The 16,103-nt window shown below is 40.8% G+C and overlaps 2 protein-coding genes and 1 long non-coding RNA gene across 6 annotated transcripts in view; 2 read left to right on the top strand and 1 right to left on the bottom strand.

Annotated features, from left to right (window-relative positions):
• Positions 1-16,103, bottom strand: part of LOC146685898 (uncharacterized) — a 35,335-nt gene that overhangs the window by 9,260 nt on the left and 9,972 nt on the right. Inside the window, exon 2 of one of the 2 annotated variants that reach the window (XR_014916870.1) lies at positions 8,030-10,624. The exons of the other annotated variant lie outside the window; for it this stretch is intronic. This is a non-coding gene — a long non-coding RNA (uncharacterized LOC146685898). Of the gene's footprint in view, positions 1-8,029; positions 10,625-16,103 lie in introns of those variants that run through there. 2 annotated transcript variants of the gene reach the window in all.
• LOC146685901 (alcohol dehydrogenase 1) lies at positions 5,352-9,975 on the top strand. Its single transcript, XM_085442201.1, has 9 exons — positions 5,352-5,464; positions 6,388-6,489; positions 7,980-8,121; positions 8,213-8,300; positions 8,403-8,622; positions 8,725-8,985; positions 9,092-9,224; positions 9,556-9,694; positions 9,788-9,975. Exons 1-9 carry the CDS (start codon positions 5,447-5,449, stop codon positions 9,819-9,821), a joined length of 1,137 nt encoding a protein of 378 aa, XP_085298327.1. The 5' UTR covers positions 5,352-5,446; the 3' UTR covers positions 9,822-9,975.
• On the top strand, positions 10,763-15,024 carry LOC146685900 (alcohol dehydrogenase 1-like). Of its 3 annotated transcripts, XM_085442199.1 has the most exons (11): positions 10,763-10,995; positions 12,330-12,349; positions 12,500-12,601; positions 12,753-12,894; positions 13,149-13,236; positions 13,329-13,548; positions 13,649-13,909; positions 14,062-14,194; positions 14,522-14,660; positions 14,740-14,774; positions 14,853-14,916. In XM_085442199.1, the coding sequence occupies exons 1-10, from the start codon at positions 10,896-10,898 to the stop codon at positions 14,771-14,773; spliced, it is 1,239 nt and encodes a 412-aa protein (XP_085298325.1). In that variant the 5' UTR covers positions 10,763-10,895; the 3' UTR covers position 14,774; positions 14,853-14,916. The 3 variants fall into 3 exon arrangements, with proteins under 3 accessions (XP_085298325.1, XP_085298324.1, XP_085298326.1); XM_085442198.1 differs by having other exon boundaries at positions 14,740-15,024; XM_085442200.1 differs by lacking the exons at positions 14,522-14,660; positions 14,740-14,774 and having other exon boundaries at positions 14,853-15,024.

Genomic DNA, 16,103 nt, shown 5'->3' with positions numbered 1-16,103 from the left:
TTGGAATTTTCTTCTTTTTTTTTTTTTTTAATACCCCAATGTAGTGTGTCATGATTGTGTGTTAATTTGGAGGGCAGACTTTCTATTTTTTTTTTTTTTTTTTTTTTTTTTTTTTTTTTTTTATGTTTTTGTCAATAGTTCTGCAGGTTTCCTGAAAAACTTTTTAAGTTGTTCTTTTGGACACTGGTGGCTTTTTCACTCATTTTCAGTCCTAGTGCTTGACCATTTTCAGAAGAGCATTTTGTTTAAGCCACTTGATCCATTCCAGTTTTTCTTTTTGTCAGATCAGCAAAAACAATGCCAAAGACAACTGTTTGACTGCATAACAATAGTATTCTTTGCCGTAACAAAGTGATTACCAATGTGTTTTAGTCCAAATCCTGGTGTATTTCAGCATGATTTGCAGTGCAAATTTGAAGAAGTTGGTAGTGGCAGGGTTAAAAATTACCTCCAGTCAATGGAGTGTATCTGGAAGTCTGAAAGCAAAGACTGCATACAGGAGCTGATGCATCTGATCTTTCAGTTGATCAATCTGTTATTGACTGAAGCCTTATCAGAAATCGTCTCAGTGTAAGGTTGGCTGTCAAGATGCTAGTCTTAAGGAAGGGAGACAAGTTTACTTAAAAGAGAGTTTATTAAACTACCCCATCAGGAGACAAATATCACTGATGAGTTGGTGGCCAGTGAAGTGAAACAGAGATGGAGCAGTTAATCTGGGGCAGCCTTTACTGCCTAGAAGTAAGAGGTAAGCTGCATCAAGTGCTGATCTTCCTTTGGCAGCAAATCAATAACAGTAGGCTGCAACTAAGAAAGCAGCGCGTGCAAGTATTATCTGCGCCAAATAGCAAATCCATTCTTGCAAATGGGGTCAACAGGAAATCATTTGACCTTACAACATCAAGTAAAAATCAAAGTGTTGTTACTTAAATGTACACCCGACCTCATCACATGGCCTGCAGCAACAAACACACCACACTGCTTCGCAAAATCTTTAGTAGTCAGAAATCAAAAATCAAATTAAAGCATGAGAATCAGCCATAGTAGCAAAACAACCAAAACATCCAAGCTGCCACCAAAGAGGGAACCAACCAAATTCACGCCAATTCAAAGCTCAGTCAATGTTGTCTACACCAAAGCTGCCAGACCAAACTACTAAATTTAAAACATAACATTATTCAAGTCATACCAGTTACACTTGTGGCACAGTTATGCCACAACCAATTGTGAAAACTCAAGCCATGTGTTTCATAAGGCCACAAACCACAAGAAAATGACTTCAACCACATTTTCTGCCAGACTAAAGAGAAAGCATGCTCCTCTGTTGAGGTCAGCCACTTAAGCCTATTAAAGGGGATGCATGGCTCATGAAGCTAAACTCATCCCAAAATACAGGTGTTTAATGGCCAGGCAAAATGGTGACTATTGTTGTTCTCCTCCAGCATAAACCACAGAACAGCTCAACCTTAATGTAACCAATCCAAATCTTATCTTATGCGGAACTTATTAAGATATTGTATCGGGCTGTACTCAAAAAGCAGAACAGCTTTAAGCTATGTTAGCAAACAAGTTAGCACTGACCCAAACTTTAACCTTACCAATGGACTGAACATCTCCCATTTGTCACAACCTCACTCAAAGTGGGTGACAAAGGGCAATTTCCCATAGTTCACATAAAAACCTATCATAATATAACCAAGTGGCAATTTGGGTGCTTCCAGGTAGGGTAGAGTAGAGACTGGATAGTACATCTAGACCAGCTTTTATAGCCTGGAAGACCCATGTGAGCTGCATTAGCTGACTATGCTCTCATGCCGGCCAATCACCAATAAAAGCAGGTCAGGACTTTCTTGATAGTGGGAAGGTCATCACAAGTCACACATTAGAAATAACGAAATGACGTTAGCTCAGAGTAATGTGTTTGTTGTTTGATTCCTAATGACCAGATTTGTTTCTTCATTCCCCCAGGTGAACAGTTAGAGCCCATATTTACAAAAGGTCCTGTTCAGGTGCAAAAAGAAACTATTTGGAAAACTTTGTGCCAACCCCACAGTATGCTGTTGGTGTGAAATGCATTTTGCTTGCAGTTAAACTTGATCATAACTGTATCTTTTTAAGTTGCCAGCTGTTTGTGAGGTGATTGTTTCACAACCGTTGGAATACTCTTAAATAGTTGGGGGACATTTTAACAGGGAACAACAGTCCTGAACTTTTCTAGATATAATGTCCAATTTAGGGTTTGTTTGGGTTTTTTTGGATGACACCGGAGGCACGCAAAAAGCTAAAAGTATGGAATGCTGCTTTTAAGTCTAGTGATGAGGCTGTGTTCAAGACAGCTAGAGCCAGCCTGAACTGTGCATTTATGCTGGAAGGTTCACTTTCTTCTGTGACCCTATAACACCAGGTGCATGTGGCAGGAGATTCAAGCAATAATAGCTTATAAGGCTACTCCTACACTGTATGACAACAACCCACACCTCCTCAACGACCTCAACGAATCTTTCTGTAGATTTGCAACAGACAACACCTCTGCAATAAAAGCCAGTCTTCACGCGGATGAGAAAGCGCTGAATCTCAATGCGGATGATGTCTGGGAAAACACTGGGAAAAGTGAATGTACGGAAAACATTCCAGGATGGGTACTGTTGGAATTTATTTTGATCTTTAAGGCTAATATCTCATAATTAGTGAAGGAAACGGTTTCCAAGGCCTAATCCGTGGATAGACTTCCTTCGAGGCGTGGACGTCTATCAGCAGAGAATGTCCCTTAGTCTGTAACACAGTCAAATATATTCTCAAGCAATATTCAAGCATGCCATTCAGCGTGTTAGTACGAGCTCGGGAGCAGCTTGGGAGAACAAGAAAACAGAGACTGCTTTAGATTGTCTTCCCAAATTGACTCAACTTTATTCACAAGTACAACAGTTTATATAGAGGGTAAAATTCATGAGACAGCAGATTATCAGTTTAAACCAGTACAGACCAAGATAAGGGAGCGTCTTCCTGCCCTTGGGTGAAGAAGCATCCTTTGTGTAGTTTATTAGTTCAGCTACAATTGTGATTATCTCAGCGACATATTTTCAAGGCACAAAACAAAGAGTTCTTTCATTAGTGAAATCTGAAACAAACCATTTGGCCTTCAACAGGCGTCTAAAAGATTAAGAAACTAATGTAGCTGAGGGAGTGATCTCTGTGGTATTTCAACCTTGTACCAGCCTGTGATTCTCACACATCAATTCTTGGGTCAAAGAGAAAAATAACTAAAACAAAGGGGCCTTATTGAATGACAGAGTTTTCCTGCATAATGTCACTATAAAACAATATCCAGTAAATGCTACCATGGTACTAAAATACCTAACAATTAGTATCACATATTTGTGTTTTGTCCTTTGTTGCACACAGTGTAATGTAGGAGTTTTGGAAGTAGACTTTTACTCTGATACTAACAGAGACAACACTTCCTCACAACCCCCTCACAGGAATGTGGCCTTGATCATAAATCTGCTGTTATGGTATGCACTTTACACCCCTTCTTTAACTCTACGGGGCTGACCGGAGAACAAAACGTGGTTTCATCGTAACGGGAGTGTTGCCTGCAAAAGGGCGTCCCCAAATAAGGAGAGGTCCAGAAAGCTGCAGAGCTGGTGATTGGCCGTGAGCTGGTATCAGACCTAAGGCCACTCTCAGCTCTTTCGACCAACCATGTCAACATTCAGTTTCTGTGACCAGCAGTAAAAAGTGTATACTGCCTGGGTGCGGCAGCCTTTGAGCCTGAGAGAGGCCTACAACGCCATGTAAAACTAATTTAAAATTTTAAATGTTTTATTAATTATCTGTGAAAACTTATAATTGGAGCATATTTGTCTTGTCTCTCATAATAAAAACCCCAACAGTACTCGGGGAGTGCGGTGACCAGCTAGCAAACGTCCTTAGAGATATCTTTAACAACTCCTTGGAGCAGACTGTGGTTCCATCATGTTTCAAGTCTGCCACCATCATCCCTGTGCCCATCACGTGTTTTAATGACTACAACCCTGCTGCACGAACTCCCATAATGATGAAGAACTTCGAGAAGTTGGTAAAGGACTACATATCTTTAATGCCTCCCATATTTGACCGATTCCAGTTTGCTTACCAGCCAAACCGCTCTCCAGAGGACGCCATTTCCTCTGTTCTCCACCTGAGCTTGGTACATCTGGAGTAGAAAACAGTCAGCACTCCCATGGTTAACTGGCTGCTGGACTTCCTCACCAACAGACCTCAGTCAGCGAATGGGAAACAGCATCTCCATCTCCATCGGCTCCACCGGCTCCACTCAGGTCTGTGTCCTGAGCCCACTGCTGTTCACGCTGTGACACATGACTCCAGTGCTGCATCTGCTTCTAGTCACATCATCAAGTATGCACATGACACAACAGTGGTGGGTCTCATTAGGGACAACAGCGACCTGTCCTATAGAGATAAGGTGAAGCCGTGGATCTGTGCAGTGCTAACAATCTGTTCCGAAACGTCAAGAAGACCAAGGAGATGATCATCGAATTCAGGACAAAACTCTCATCAATGACAACAGTGCTGTTGAGGTAGTCACCAGGGATTTTCTGGGGGTACAGATAACTGACAGCCTGGACTGGAATGAGCTTGAGAGTTTGTAGCAAGTTTTATTTCAAGGTCTTGAGAAGGGTAGTTGATAATTATAAAGTTTATGATGGGAGTTGTCTCAAAGACTTGTATATTGACCTATATCTATATAAGACTAAAGGGCTGATGCAATATCTAGAACTGTTACTAAAGTCCAGTTACATTGTACACAAATCCAAAAGATAACATTTCTAATGTGCCAACTTACTGTTACGCACCTGTGATTGTACAGTTGACTAAGAAATCATCTGTCAAATTTCCAAACTGTGAATGTGAAGCCTGAGTGCCACCGAAATCTTTCACCTCCTTGACATACTATATAAAGTTTTCAAAATTATAGAACAATTCAGTGGATTTGTCATTGTGATGATTGTTGTTGAGTGTCATAAACTGTGTAATTATAAAGAAATAAATGTAAATTTTTATGCCATTCAGCATAAATGACTCACGATGGCCACTCAAACAAAATAACAGAAATACAGCGTCAGGTAGCTCTGTAAGTTGTCATAGTTTTTGATAAACGCAGTACAAAAGTGAGTTTTTCCATGATTTATTATCATCTGTGTTGACTGTGGGTTGTTTGTGCAAACATAGCAGCCTCCATATCTATTCTCCATATGAGTTTAAGCAAGGGAAGAAGAAAAAACGTTTTCAGTTTGCAATCATTGAAAAGTCCCTGCCCATCTGGTGGTTGCATAACTCCCTCTCCAGCTGTAGTATTTTAGCAGCAAGTCCAAGCAAGTTTCTCTGACTCCAGTCCTGCAGCTCCTGTTGCTTTCAACTTTTTTGTGACTCTGTCATAGTTGCAGAAATGTCCACCGCTGGTAAGGTAGGTACATAATTCCACATGGGAGGCCTCATTTACAGCTTTAATGTTTTAATGTGGGTTTGTTTGTTTGTTTGTTTGTTTGTTTGTTTTTGTTTTGTTGTTTCAAAAAATTTTGTTGCAAACCTCACATTAAAATATTGTACTTGGTTGAAATGTATTTTGCTGTACCTCTGTGTCTAAGTGTGGGTGGGTGTGTCATGAACACTGTAATAGCCGAAAGTGTTACAGATAAGGGTTTCAGGGCAGTTGAGCAGTTGTTAACCTATATCCTTTTACACATGCATGTTTATTCCACTAAGCCCAGCCTAGAGTTACTACTTTGATTGCAATAAAACTGTGATGAAATACATCTGTGAAATATTGCGTTTCCTATTTTGACTTGGAATGCACTTTCAAGCCATCGAGACAGTTTTGTGCAACTGCAAATTTTGGCAAGGATGCTGCTGTGGAAGGCCAAAAGAAAAGTATGGCGCATGCCCAAGAATTTAGTGCAGGGAATTCAAAAATAATGACCAAAAAAGCCCCTTTATTTATGTAATGTAACAACATGTGATTTAGTGAATGGTTTATTTTGTGTTATTCAATTTCCAGAGTCTACATTTACTACATTTGCTAAATGAGACATGGACTTTAGACTGTTCCTTGTCATATGATGTTTGCCCTTCTGCAGGAAAAGCCTTATCTGAACTATTAAAACCAATCTGCTGTTAAACAGTGGCTCTTTTGCACAAACTCTTGCTTGCACCAGTTGAATAGTATAATTTAAAGATGTTTGAAATTTCTCGAGTTGTGCCAGGCAGGCATTAATGCACTTCAAATTACAAATGCTACATGAGTAGGTGCTTGTCATAACTCTCCAGAAACCCATCTTGGTATAGTTCAGCAGCACCCCAAAAATGTGACATTTCACGCTGCCACTTTAGGTCATCAAGTGCAAGGCAGCAGTGGCCTGGGAGCCAAACAAGCCTATGGTGATTGAGGAGATTGAGGTAGCCCCACCTCAGGCCAATGAGGTCCGGATCAAGGTGAGAATCGACACACACACATTCACAGATATCTCTTAGTGCACTTGTGTTGGTGAATGAAAGGAATCATAATAGTGGGTTCTAATCTAAGCAAAAGTTGCAGGAAACTGTTTCTCATGGTGAAACACAAAAAATGGGTAATAAGGCAAAAGTGAAAAATCTGAAAGATAAAAACTCGGATAACTAAAGAGCAGAATCTCCACTTCTTAGCTAATATTCAAATATTCAAATCAGCTGTAACCTGACAAGGACAAAGTGCAGGTGACAAAAATAGACATAAAAAAATATACAGGGTGGGCCATTTATATGGATACACTGTAATAACATGGGAATGGTTGGTGATATTAAAGTCCTGTTTGTGGCACATTAGTATATGTGAGGGGGCAAACTCCTCAAGATGGGTGGTGACCATGGTGGCCGTTTAGAAGTCGGCCATCTTGGATACAACTTTTGTTTTTTCAATAGGAAGAGGGCCATGTGACACATCAAACTTATTGGTAATGTCACAAAAAAAACCAATGGTGTGCTTGGTTGCCCCACCCTGTAGATCAGACAAATAAGACAGTGTTTACTTGCGGACGTATGATGTCAGTCAGACCCAGTGAAATTACGTTCCTTTCAAAATGTTGCTCAACATTGTTTAGTGACATGTCAGCACATTTCAATGTGAAATGCAGTCAGAATACCATCAGATGCTCTGCAGACTGTTTGTAAAATAACTCTTAGCTCCTTTTTAGGATCTTAAAGTAATTCCAGGCTCATCTTCTCCAAGATTTCATGTCCAGTTGACTGACAAGAGGCACAGAGATGCAGAGATGAGACCTACAATGTCACACAGTAGATCTTGCCTTTAGCTCTAATAAAGTATACTAATGCAGCTTTTTATCAGCTATCATTAGCTAGCAAATGAGGCTATCATCTAAAAACTGAATCTCTGATGGGAGCAGATATGAAAAATATTGTCTTTCAGTAGTACTTGTTGGTTCTATACCATTTAATACTGTTCAAAATGATTCTAAGGCTAAAAGCTGTAGGCGACAGTGAGCAGTTTTTTTTTTTAACTAGTCATTATGGAATTGCAGTACACTATCCACACAGTATGACAAAAGAAACTGTGGGACTTGGACACCTTTTACCACAAAGAATAACCATGTCTGACCAGGTTTGATGGGGTGTAGCCACTGTATTTAATCTCTAAAAGTCCATGAAAAATCAGGACAGAGATGTTAGCCACTGGACTCGGATAAAGACCTAATAACATCCGGGGGAAATATTAACCCCAGAAATGTTCTTATTTAACAAAATGCTTCCTCATTTTGGGTGTATTTCTGGTATATAGCAAAAGACAGAGTTTTATCCATTCCCTTGCGTTTCCATTTCTTTCACATTCTTGCTATGTCAGGTAAAAAGCTTAGCAAACTGCACAGATAAAACCACAAGCCAAACTCTTCAAGTGTCCAAAAGAAACAATCATCTGTGTTCTCATGCAGATCGTTGCAACTGGAGTGTGCCACACTGACCTGTACCACCTTTTTGAGGGTATGCACAAAGATGGCTTCCCAGCAGTGCTTGGACACGAGGGAGCTGGCATAGTAGAGAGCGTTGGCCCCGGCGTTACTGAGTTTCAGCCAGGTCAGTTAAAGCTTTCATTTGTCTGTCTTGTCATGTTCACCAGGTGGTCTCTGTAAGATGCAGCATTCTCAGCCTTGTGTTTGAATTTTAGGAGACAAGGTGATCCCTCTGTTCATCTCCCAGTGTCGGGAATGTCGCTTCTGTAAGAATCCTAAGACCAATCAGTGTGAAAAAGGCTGGTGAGTTAATAGTTTTCTTAATTTCGCTTAATCGTAGAATTTGTTTTATATGTACCCTCTGCCACAAAGTACTATATTTTTTAACCAATGTTTTCTGTACAGGGCTGCTGATAGTCATGATGTGATGGCTTTAGCAGAATCCAGGTTCACCTGTAAGGGGAAGAAGGTGCTGCAGTTTATGGGGACCAGCACCTTCTCTGAGTACACTGTGATGAACCAGATGGCTGTGGCTAAGATCGACCCGGCTGCTCCTCTGGACAAAGTCTGCCTCCTTGGGTGTGGGGTCTGCACTGGATATGGGGCAGCTGTTAATACTGCTAAGGTGTGTATGTAGGTTTGACAGCAGGCGAAGATTGATGTTTGTTACTGTATGAAGTCTTAACAAGTCCAGAGTATCCAAACTGACTGGTTTTTTTTCCTCCAGGTTGAGCCGGGCTCCACCTGTGCCGTGTTTGGTCTGGGAGCTGTGGGTTTGGCTGCAGTCATGGGCTGCAAGGCTGCAGGAGCCAAAAGGATTATCGCTGTTGACATCAATCCAGACAAGTTTGAGAAGGCCAAAGTGTTTGGAGCCACTGAGTTTGTGAACCCAAAGGATCACAACAAACCCATCAATGAAGTTTTGGCTGAGATGACTGGTGGAGGTGTGGACTACTCCCTGGAATGTGTCGGGAACGTGGCAGTCATGGTGAGGCAGACTGACAAATTTGAATAAAGACTGGATCAGTTTGTAAATATGGTCAAGAACCCTATGTTTACAAGTCAGCTGACATTTGGCTGGTTTTATCATGTAGCGCAGTGCCTTGGAGTCTTGTATCAAAGGCTGGGGTGTCAGCGTGCTGGTTGGCTGGACTGATCTCCACGACTTTGCAGCCCGACCCATTCAGCTCATTGCTGGACGTACATGGAAGGGCTCTTTGTTTGGAGGTGAGGCACATGTGATCATCCACACTAACTAATGTAATTTAATGTAACCACCACCGCAGCATTACTGAGCACAGCTTCCAGTTTTGGGGAGGTGTTTCTGCATCCATATGCATCTAACTTTCTTCAGCTTTACATCAGCACATTGAGTGCAGAACTTTGAAAAGCACCAGGTTATATTCAGCACATTCAAACATCTGCACATTTTCCATAATTGGTTTCACACACCAAATTACCAGGAACAGTACCTCCTGTGCTGTGACAGTGGCCAGAAGGCTTGAAGTGAGAAAAGACTAATTGATGTTATAATATGCTTTTTATATCTGGGGCTCAGGATTTAAAAGTAAGGATGGTGTCCCTGAGATGGTTAAAGCTTACCTGAACAAGAAGGTGAAGCTGGATGAGTTCATCACTCATAAAATGACTTTGGACCAGGTCAACGATGCCATTGAACTGATGAAGCACGGCAAATGGTACATACTTTCTCAATTATTACTAACTAGATGCAAAAATGAAAAACTAATAGGTGCAAGTCTTCTAATTTGTGCTTTGTATTTGTTTCCCAGCATCCGGACAGTTCTGAGTGTTTCTCCACAGTAAGACCACTTCATTCCTCAGTAATCTGAAGCCATGCTCTACAGTGAACACCATTCAACAGATTATGTGCAGATTGTGTTTGTAAGAATTATCATCAGTGTTCACATGATCAAAATCTGAGGAGTGATTGTGCAGCAAAATAAATGGTTTTAACAGATGACTGGTTTCCTCACTTCTGATCAGATTTGGTTGTGTTATTTTATAAGTCGGTGCAGAGGCTGTAATTCAGTTCACTATTTCACTGGTTGTAGTGTGGCACAAGCTTTCTAGTCAGTTTAGATTTACAGACTTGTCTAATCAACTATATGTACTTAGGTTGGCAAACAGTGTTGAAATTACACTACTAGTGATGAGATCATGGATTTATTACCACAGCTATTTCTGCCTGTTGCACTACTTTCCTGGTAACATCAAAAGGAGGCAATATTTCAGCTAAAAGAGTTAAAGCTATTAACTTTCTCCTATAAACCCCTTTAGAAAGCCTTTTATATTTTCTCACTCAGATTCTTGCTTCAAATATTGACAGGGGTTATACACGAATGCACTAAGATGCATTTGTTTGGCTGAATGATGCAGTTTTTCCTTTTATATTGAACTTTTATTTGCAAAAGTACCCATCCAGACAGAATTACTTAGCCTTCTTTTCAGTAACAGTTCCTGGAGTTCTAGAGGAAGCACAAAGAGAACATGTGCAGAAGGGTCTTCCACAGGTTTGAACCCAGGGCCAACTTCTTGTTGGGCGATTGAGGTAATCACTGAGCCACCATCGTACTGTGCATTCAGAAATACTGTCCTGAGTCATTTTTCTGGGGTTGTTGGATGAAAAAACAAAACAAACAAAACTGTCTTTCACTGTAGATTCATATTAAATTCATATTATATTTATATATTTATTTTTTTATTTTTGTACTTGATAGATAGCTTAGCTTAGAATAAACTCCCATCAATTATGATGATGGTGATGATGATGATTATTATTATTATTATACATTATTTGCAGTCGGACTTTGAGTCATTTTAACGTTCCAGGTCAGCTCATTTAGGCATGCCTCATTAGCCACTTTCCTTATAAGGAAAATGCAGCTGCAAAGCGAATATTGGCCAGCCCTTAATTACCACCCTGCACCTTGGAGCATCCGTTGTTTCCCACCTGTTGTAGACCCGCTATTTCCTTCAGGTATGTGCAAGTTGCTTTCTTTGTGATTGTGTTTACGGTCTCGTTCTGCCCTGGAAAAGCAAAAATTAGCTGGCTGAACTCGTTTAACTGATCTCTCCTTCATTGCTGTGTTGTTGTGCATTTCTGAAATGCTGCCAGTAATGTTAGAGGTTTTCTAAGCAGTGGGAACTCAGAATCATTGTTTCAACATGGTAACCCAAGCCAGCTCATGTTTCATTATAAACTAGTAAGATGAGTCGAGTAACTCTGAAATAAGTGACCTTGTTCTAGAAAGGTTGATCAGAGTGAGTTTCAACACCTGTGTTCCTCCTGAGTTAAGTGAAGCAAATCCATCCTAAGTGAAATGGTATCCTTTTAATGTGGCCTATGTAGCATTTTAACTTAAAGAATTAGAGGGGACAATGGAAAGCTTTTTGGGTTCCTTGTCTTCCCAGTTATAATTTACCCTACTTTAAATTTTATTAACAAATAAAAGAACCACATGATTAATGATTACATTTGAGTTTAAAGAAATTGAATCTAATTAAATGTAAATCAGCTTTAATGTAACTGGGATTAAAGCCACTGCAGATTGAGTCAAAGCTACAGTGTACTTATGCGTGTGTGGTGTTCAGACCCAGTCAGGCCTCCTTTAACCTCTCAGTGGAAAATCTGAAGCTTTAGACTGATTTGATAACAAATATTGTACCTCTCCAAATCAACCTGTCTGCATCCTGGATTCAAAACATCTTTGAAATCAATTTAAGATTAAGATTAGACAATTCATTTACAGACTGGCCCTCAAATCGTCGCGTTATTGCAAAAGATGAGTTTAGATTTAACCTTACATTTAAAATTCAACTTTTTGGTTTAACACCTATATTTCACATTTAGATGGAACTGGTTTGCAAATGTTGCAAACATGGTTTGAAGAGTTTTTGTTTTTTAAATCCACATTTTAAAGTTTGGAACCAAATTGACTTCAGCATGGTTTAGTTTACAAAATGCATAACATACAGGTTAATTATAAAGCTTGGATGTCATATGTGGGGAACATTTGTATTTGAAGCCACGTCTGTTTAACCTAACTGGTTAATGGTAGTAGTTGGGTAAATGAGTTAAAGTCTAGCTATAAACAAGCCCCACCCCCTCTAGTTTCATTCAAAAGAATACCGTTCACAACATTTGAAAGCATCACAAGCTCTCTGATATGAGAACTCTGCTGGGTTATTGATTGGTTTTAATTTTGAACTAACACTGCTAATACAGAGGAAAATTATAAGTTTGTGTCCCCATGAACTGCTGTCACACTACTTGTAACTACTCAAGTCCATCTCTCCACCTTTTTGTTACAGAAATGACCACTGCTGGTAATGTAAGTGTAAAATTTCCTTTCTTTTATTTCCTTCTATAATTTTTCGTTTTTCAAAATTAAGGCTGAAAAAGGCTAATGGAGGCTAATTATAGTAATTTAATCATGTGCATTGGACTTGGAATTTTCTTCTTCCTCCAACTTCCCCTTTAGGTCATCAAGTGCAAGGCAGTAGTAGCCTGGGAGCCCCAGCAGCCTGTGGTGATTGAGGAGATAGAGGTAGCACCACCCCAGGCCAATGAGGTCCGCATCAAGGTGAGACGTCCACTTTCAAGACTTGCAGGCCCTCTCATCCTCTGAAATGATCCTGGAGCAATGTAGTACCTCCATAAAGTTCCTGTTTTACCAGAAGATTCACCAGAAACAACCTTGACTTTGGATTTGATTATTATTCCCGTGGTTACAGATTGTTTCAACAGCGCTGTGCCATTCAGACCTGTACTGCCTGTTGAAGGTTGTGGAGAAGGAATTTTTCCCAGTCGTCCTTGGCCATGAGGCGGCCGGCATTGTCGAGAGTGTTGGGCCTGGAGTCACAGAATTTCAGCCAGGTCAGTTTTTAACTTTGAACAAATTAAACTTCTCTCCGTGAACAAGAGATTGACCCTGACATCAGCCACAGCTGTTCCCATGGTGTTCAGGTTGGTTTTAGGAAGAGACTTGATTGCCTTTGTCCAAAGGGTGGTTTTAATTGTAAATTGTGATGTTCAAATTTTTAAATTCTCAATCCAAGTAAATGTGGTCCATAAGCGGGCACTCGGTTAATACGCCAAAGCAGAACGTGTGACCATTTCTTTTTCCTCAGGAGACAAGGTGATTCCCCTCTACCTTCCTCAGTGTGGAGAATGTCGCTTCTGTAAGAGCCCTAAGACAAACCAGTGTGACGTAATTTGGTGAGTACAATCTTGCTTTATTCTCACCTCTCATTGCCACCATGTGCTGATGCGTACTCTTGAGGTTCATGTTTTCCCTCTATCTTGTTCAGGACTAGAATGGGTTCAAAAGAAATGGCACTGGAAAAGTCCAGGTTAACCTATAATGGGCAGAAGCTGCGGCAGTTTATGGGAATCAGCACCTTCTCTGAGTACACTGTGGCTCATCAGATGGCTGTGGCTAAGATTGACCCTGATGCTCCTCTGGATAAAGTCTGCCTCCTTGGGTGTGGGGTCTGCACTGGGTATGGGGCAGCTGTTAATACTGCTAAGGTGTGTATGCTGCTAGAACTGAAAGGTTTTTTTTGTTTTAGTAACGACCTGTAAGCACTCATCCAAAATGAATCCCATTTACTGAAATCATCTCCTGCAGGTTGAGCCGGGCTCCACCTGTGCCGTGTTTGGTCTGGGAGCTGTGGGTTTGGCTGCAGTCATGGGCTGTGAGGCTGCAGGAGCCAAAAGGATTATTGTTGTTGACATCAACCCAGACAAGTTTGAGAAAGCCAGGGAGTTTGGAGCTACTGACTTCGTCAATCCCAAGGATCACAATAAACCCATTAGTCAAGTGCTAATGGAGATGACTGGTGGAGGTGTGGACTACTCCCTGGAATGTGTTGGTGATGTGGAATGCATGGTAGGGGAATTTTATGAAATTTAGATTCTCAATAGAGGGAATTAAGTGAAACAATTTCCTTTTTGTTTTTAAAACCCAAAAGACCTTGAGTCAGTTTAGTCTTTTCAGTGACTTCTATCCTTCTGCTGACTTGTTACCATTTCTCCATCTAGCGCAGTGCTTTGGAGTCCTGTGTGAAAGGCTGGGGTGTCAGTGTGATCGTGGGATTGACAGACATGCAAGACGTAACCACCCGACCTCTTCAGCTCACCTCGGGACGTACATGGACTGGCTGCCTGTTTGGAGGTGAGACAAATGTGACCATAACCAGTAGTTCTAGTGGGCTGGACCAGCGTACAACATTTTCACATGAGTGATTAAATCTGATGGGCAGCTCACAACAAATTGTTTGTGGTCTAAGCTGGCATGCTTCTCCAAATTAGGATTCAAGTATGCTTGATATGCAGCCCACCTGTTATAAGGCAAGAAGCGGGGCACTCCCTGGAGAGGTCCCCAGTCAGCTGGACATATTCATGTCATGAATTGGACTGAGATCTGCATAATTTCTTGCATCTTCTGTTGTAACAAACTGGTTAGTGCCGTTCTAACTTGTGTGTCTTTGGGTGGGGTCAGGATTTAAAAGTAAGGATGCTGTTCCTAAGATGGTGAAAGACTACCTGGAAAAGAAACTGAAGCTGGATGAGTTTATCAGTCACACTATGACTATGGATGAAATCAATGATGCCATTGACCTAATGAAGCAAGGCAAATGGTACATACAGCCTCAGCTGACATAACTTAATTACTAGATGTCCAAAACGAAGACCTAATTTGTGTTGTTTATTTCAAAGCATCCGGACAGTTATGAGTGTTTGTCCAGAATGAGGTAAAACGCAGCAAATGGTAGATTTACACTCACTGGCTGACTAAATGACACATTAATCATTCTTCTTTCTGTATCCAGGTGGTCATGAGCTTCTCCACAAAATAAACTCCAGTCCTGAATTCAACAACCCTAAAATAACTCATCACTACACTGTGCATAAAGGGAATCAGACATCCATGGATGGTTGAAATCTGTGTTGATAAGAGAAACTAAACACTGTTTAAAGAGCAAAATAAATGGTTTAAACAAATCTGTGTAGTTTATGCTTTTGTTGTACAATATATTAAGCAATGCATTGAATAGTGCCAGATGTAGTGACTCAAATTTCATTAAGACTCGTGCAAATATTGCCTTTTAAAGTTTATTTTTGTTTAACACACTTTGCAATGCCTGAACTAATTGTTTTCAGAGTTTGACTATTTAATAACTGCTGCTCACATTTACACACAGCCTAATATAAATATGTACTTAACATAGCAGGGAGTGCCGTCGTCATCCTGCTAGTTTTGTCACAGATGTCCCTTGTTAACTTCTACTTTAATGTAATTGCTTATGGCAGTGAACACAACTTCAGAATTCCAAACAGATCTGCCATTTGTATTCCTATCCTCAGATCCTTTAGATCCTGGCTTCATATGCACTTGCTTCAATCTTCTGCCATGACCACTCAGTACCAACTGTACACTTAAACTAATAGTTCTAAATTCCATCCATCCATTCGCTTCCGCTTATCCTTTTCAGGGTCGCGGGGGGCGCTGGAGCCTATCCCAGCTGTCATGGGGCGAAAGGCGGGGTACACCCTGGACAGGTCGCCAGTCTGTCGCAGGGCTAACACATAGGGACAGACAACCATTCACATTCACTCGCACATTCACACCTAGTGGCAATTTGGATTATCCAATTAACCTATCCCCACAAGCTGCATGTCTTTGGACGGTGGGAGGAAGCCGGATCAGGAGCAGATCTGTGCTTCTGTGTTCAGCCAGGGTTTAGTTTGCCATCCTACAGGGGGGGTGGGGACTGAAACTTCAGCTTAAGTCCATATTCTAGTTTACTCATGTTGTCACATGTTGGAGTAAACTTGTCAATTCCCCTTTGACCCTCTTTAACTCAGGACACATTGGGAATGTCCTGAAACACTTGCTGGCTTGCATGCACTGCAAGAATGAAGTGTGATAACAGGACAGCATACTGCATTTGGGATGAGTGTGGTGTGTTTTGGTTTTCTTCATAAATAGTATGCTATGTAGTCTGGATATTCTGAGACACGTTGGAAATTAAAAATATAGTTCAACAGTTTTAGGATTACCTAAAGACTTTTGCATTACG

This window comes from Copadichromis virginalis, linkage group LG19, assembly GCF_057382275.1.
Source record: "Copadichromis virginalis isolate Kocher_CV1m ecotype Utaka linkage group LG19, C_Virginalis_male_GT1.1, whole genome shotgun sequence".
Lineage (NCBI taxonomy): Eukaryota > Metazoa > Chordata > Actinopteri > Cichliformes > Cichlidae > Copadichromis > Copadichromis virginalis.
This window is presented reverse-complemented; position numbering and strand designations above follow the sequence as displayed.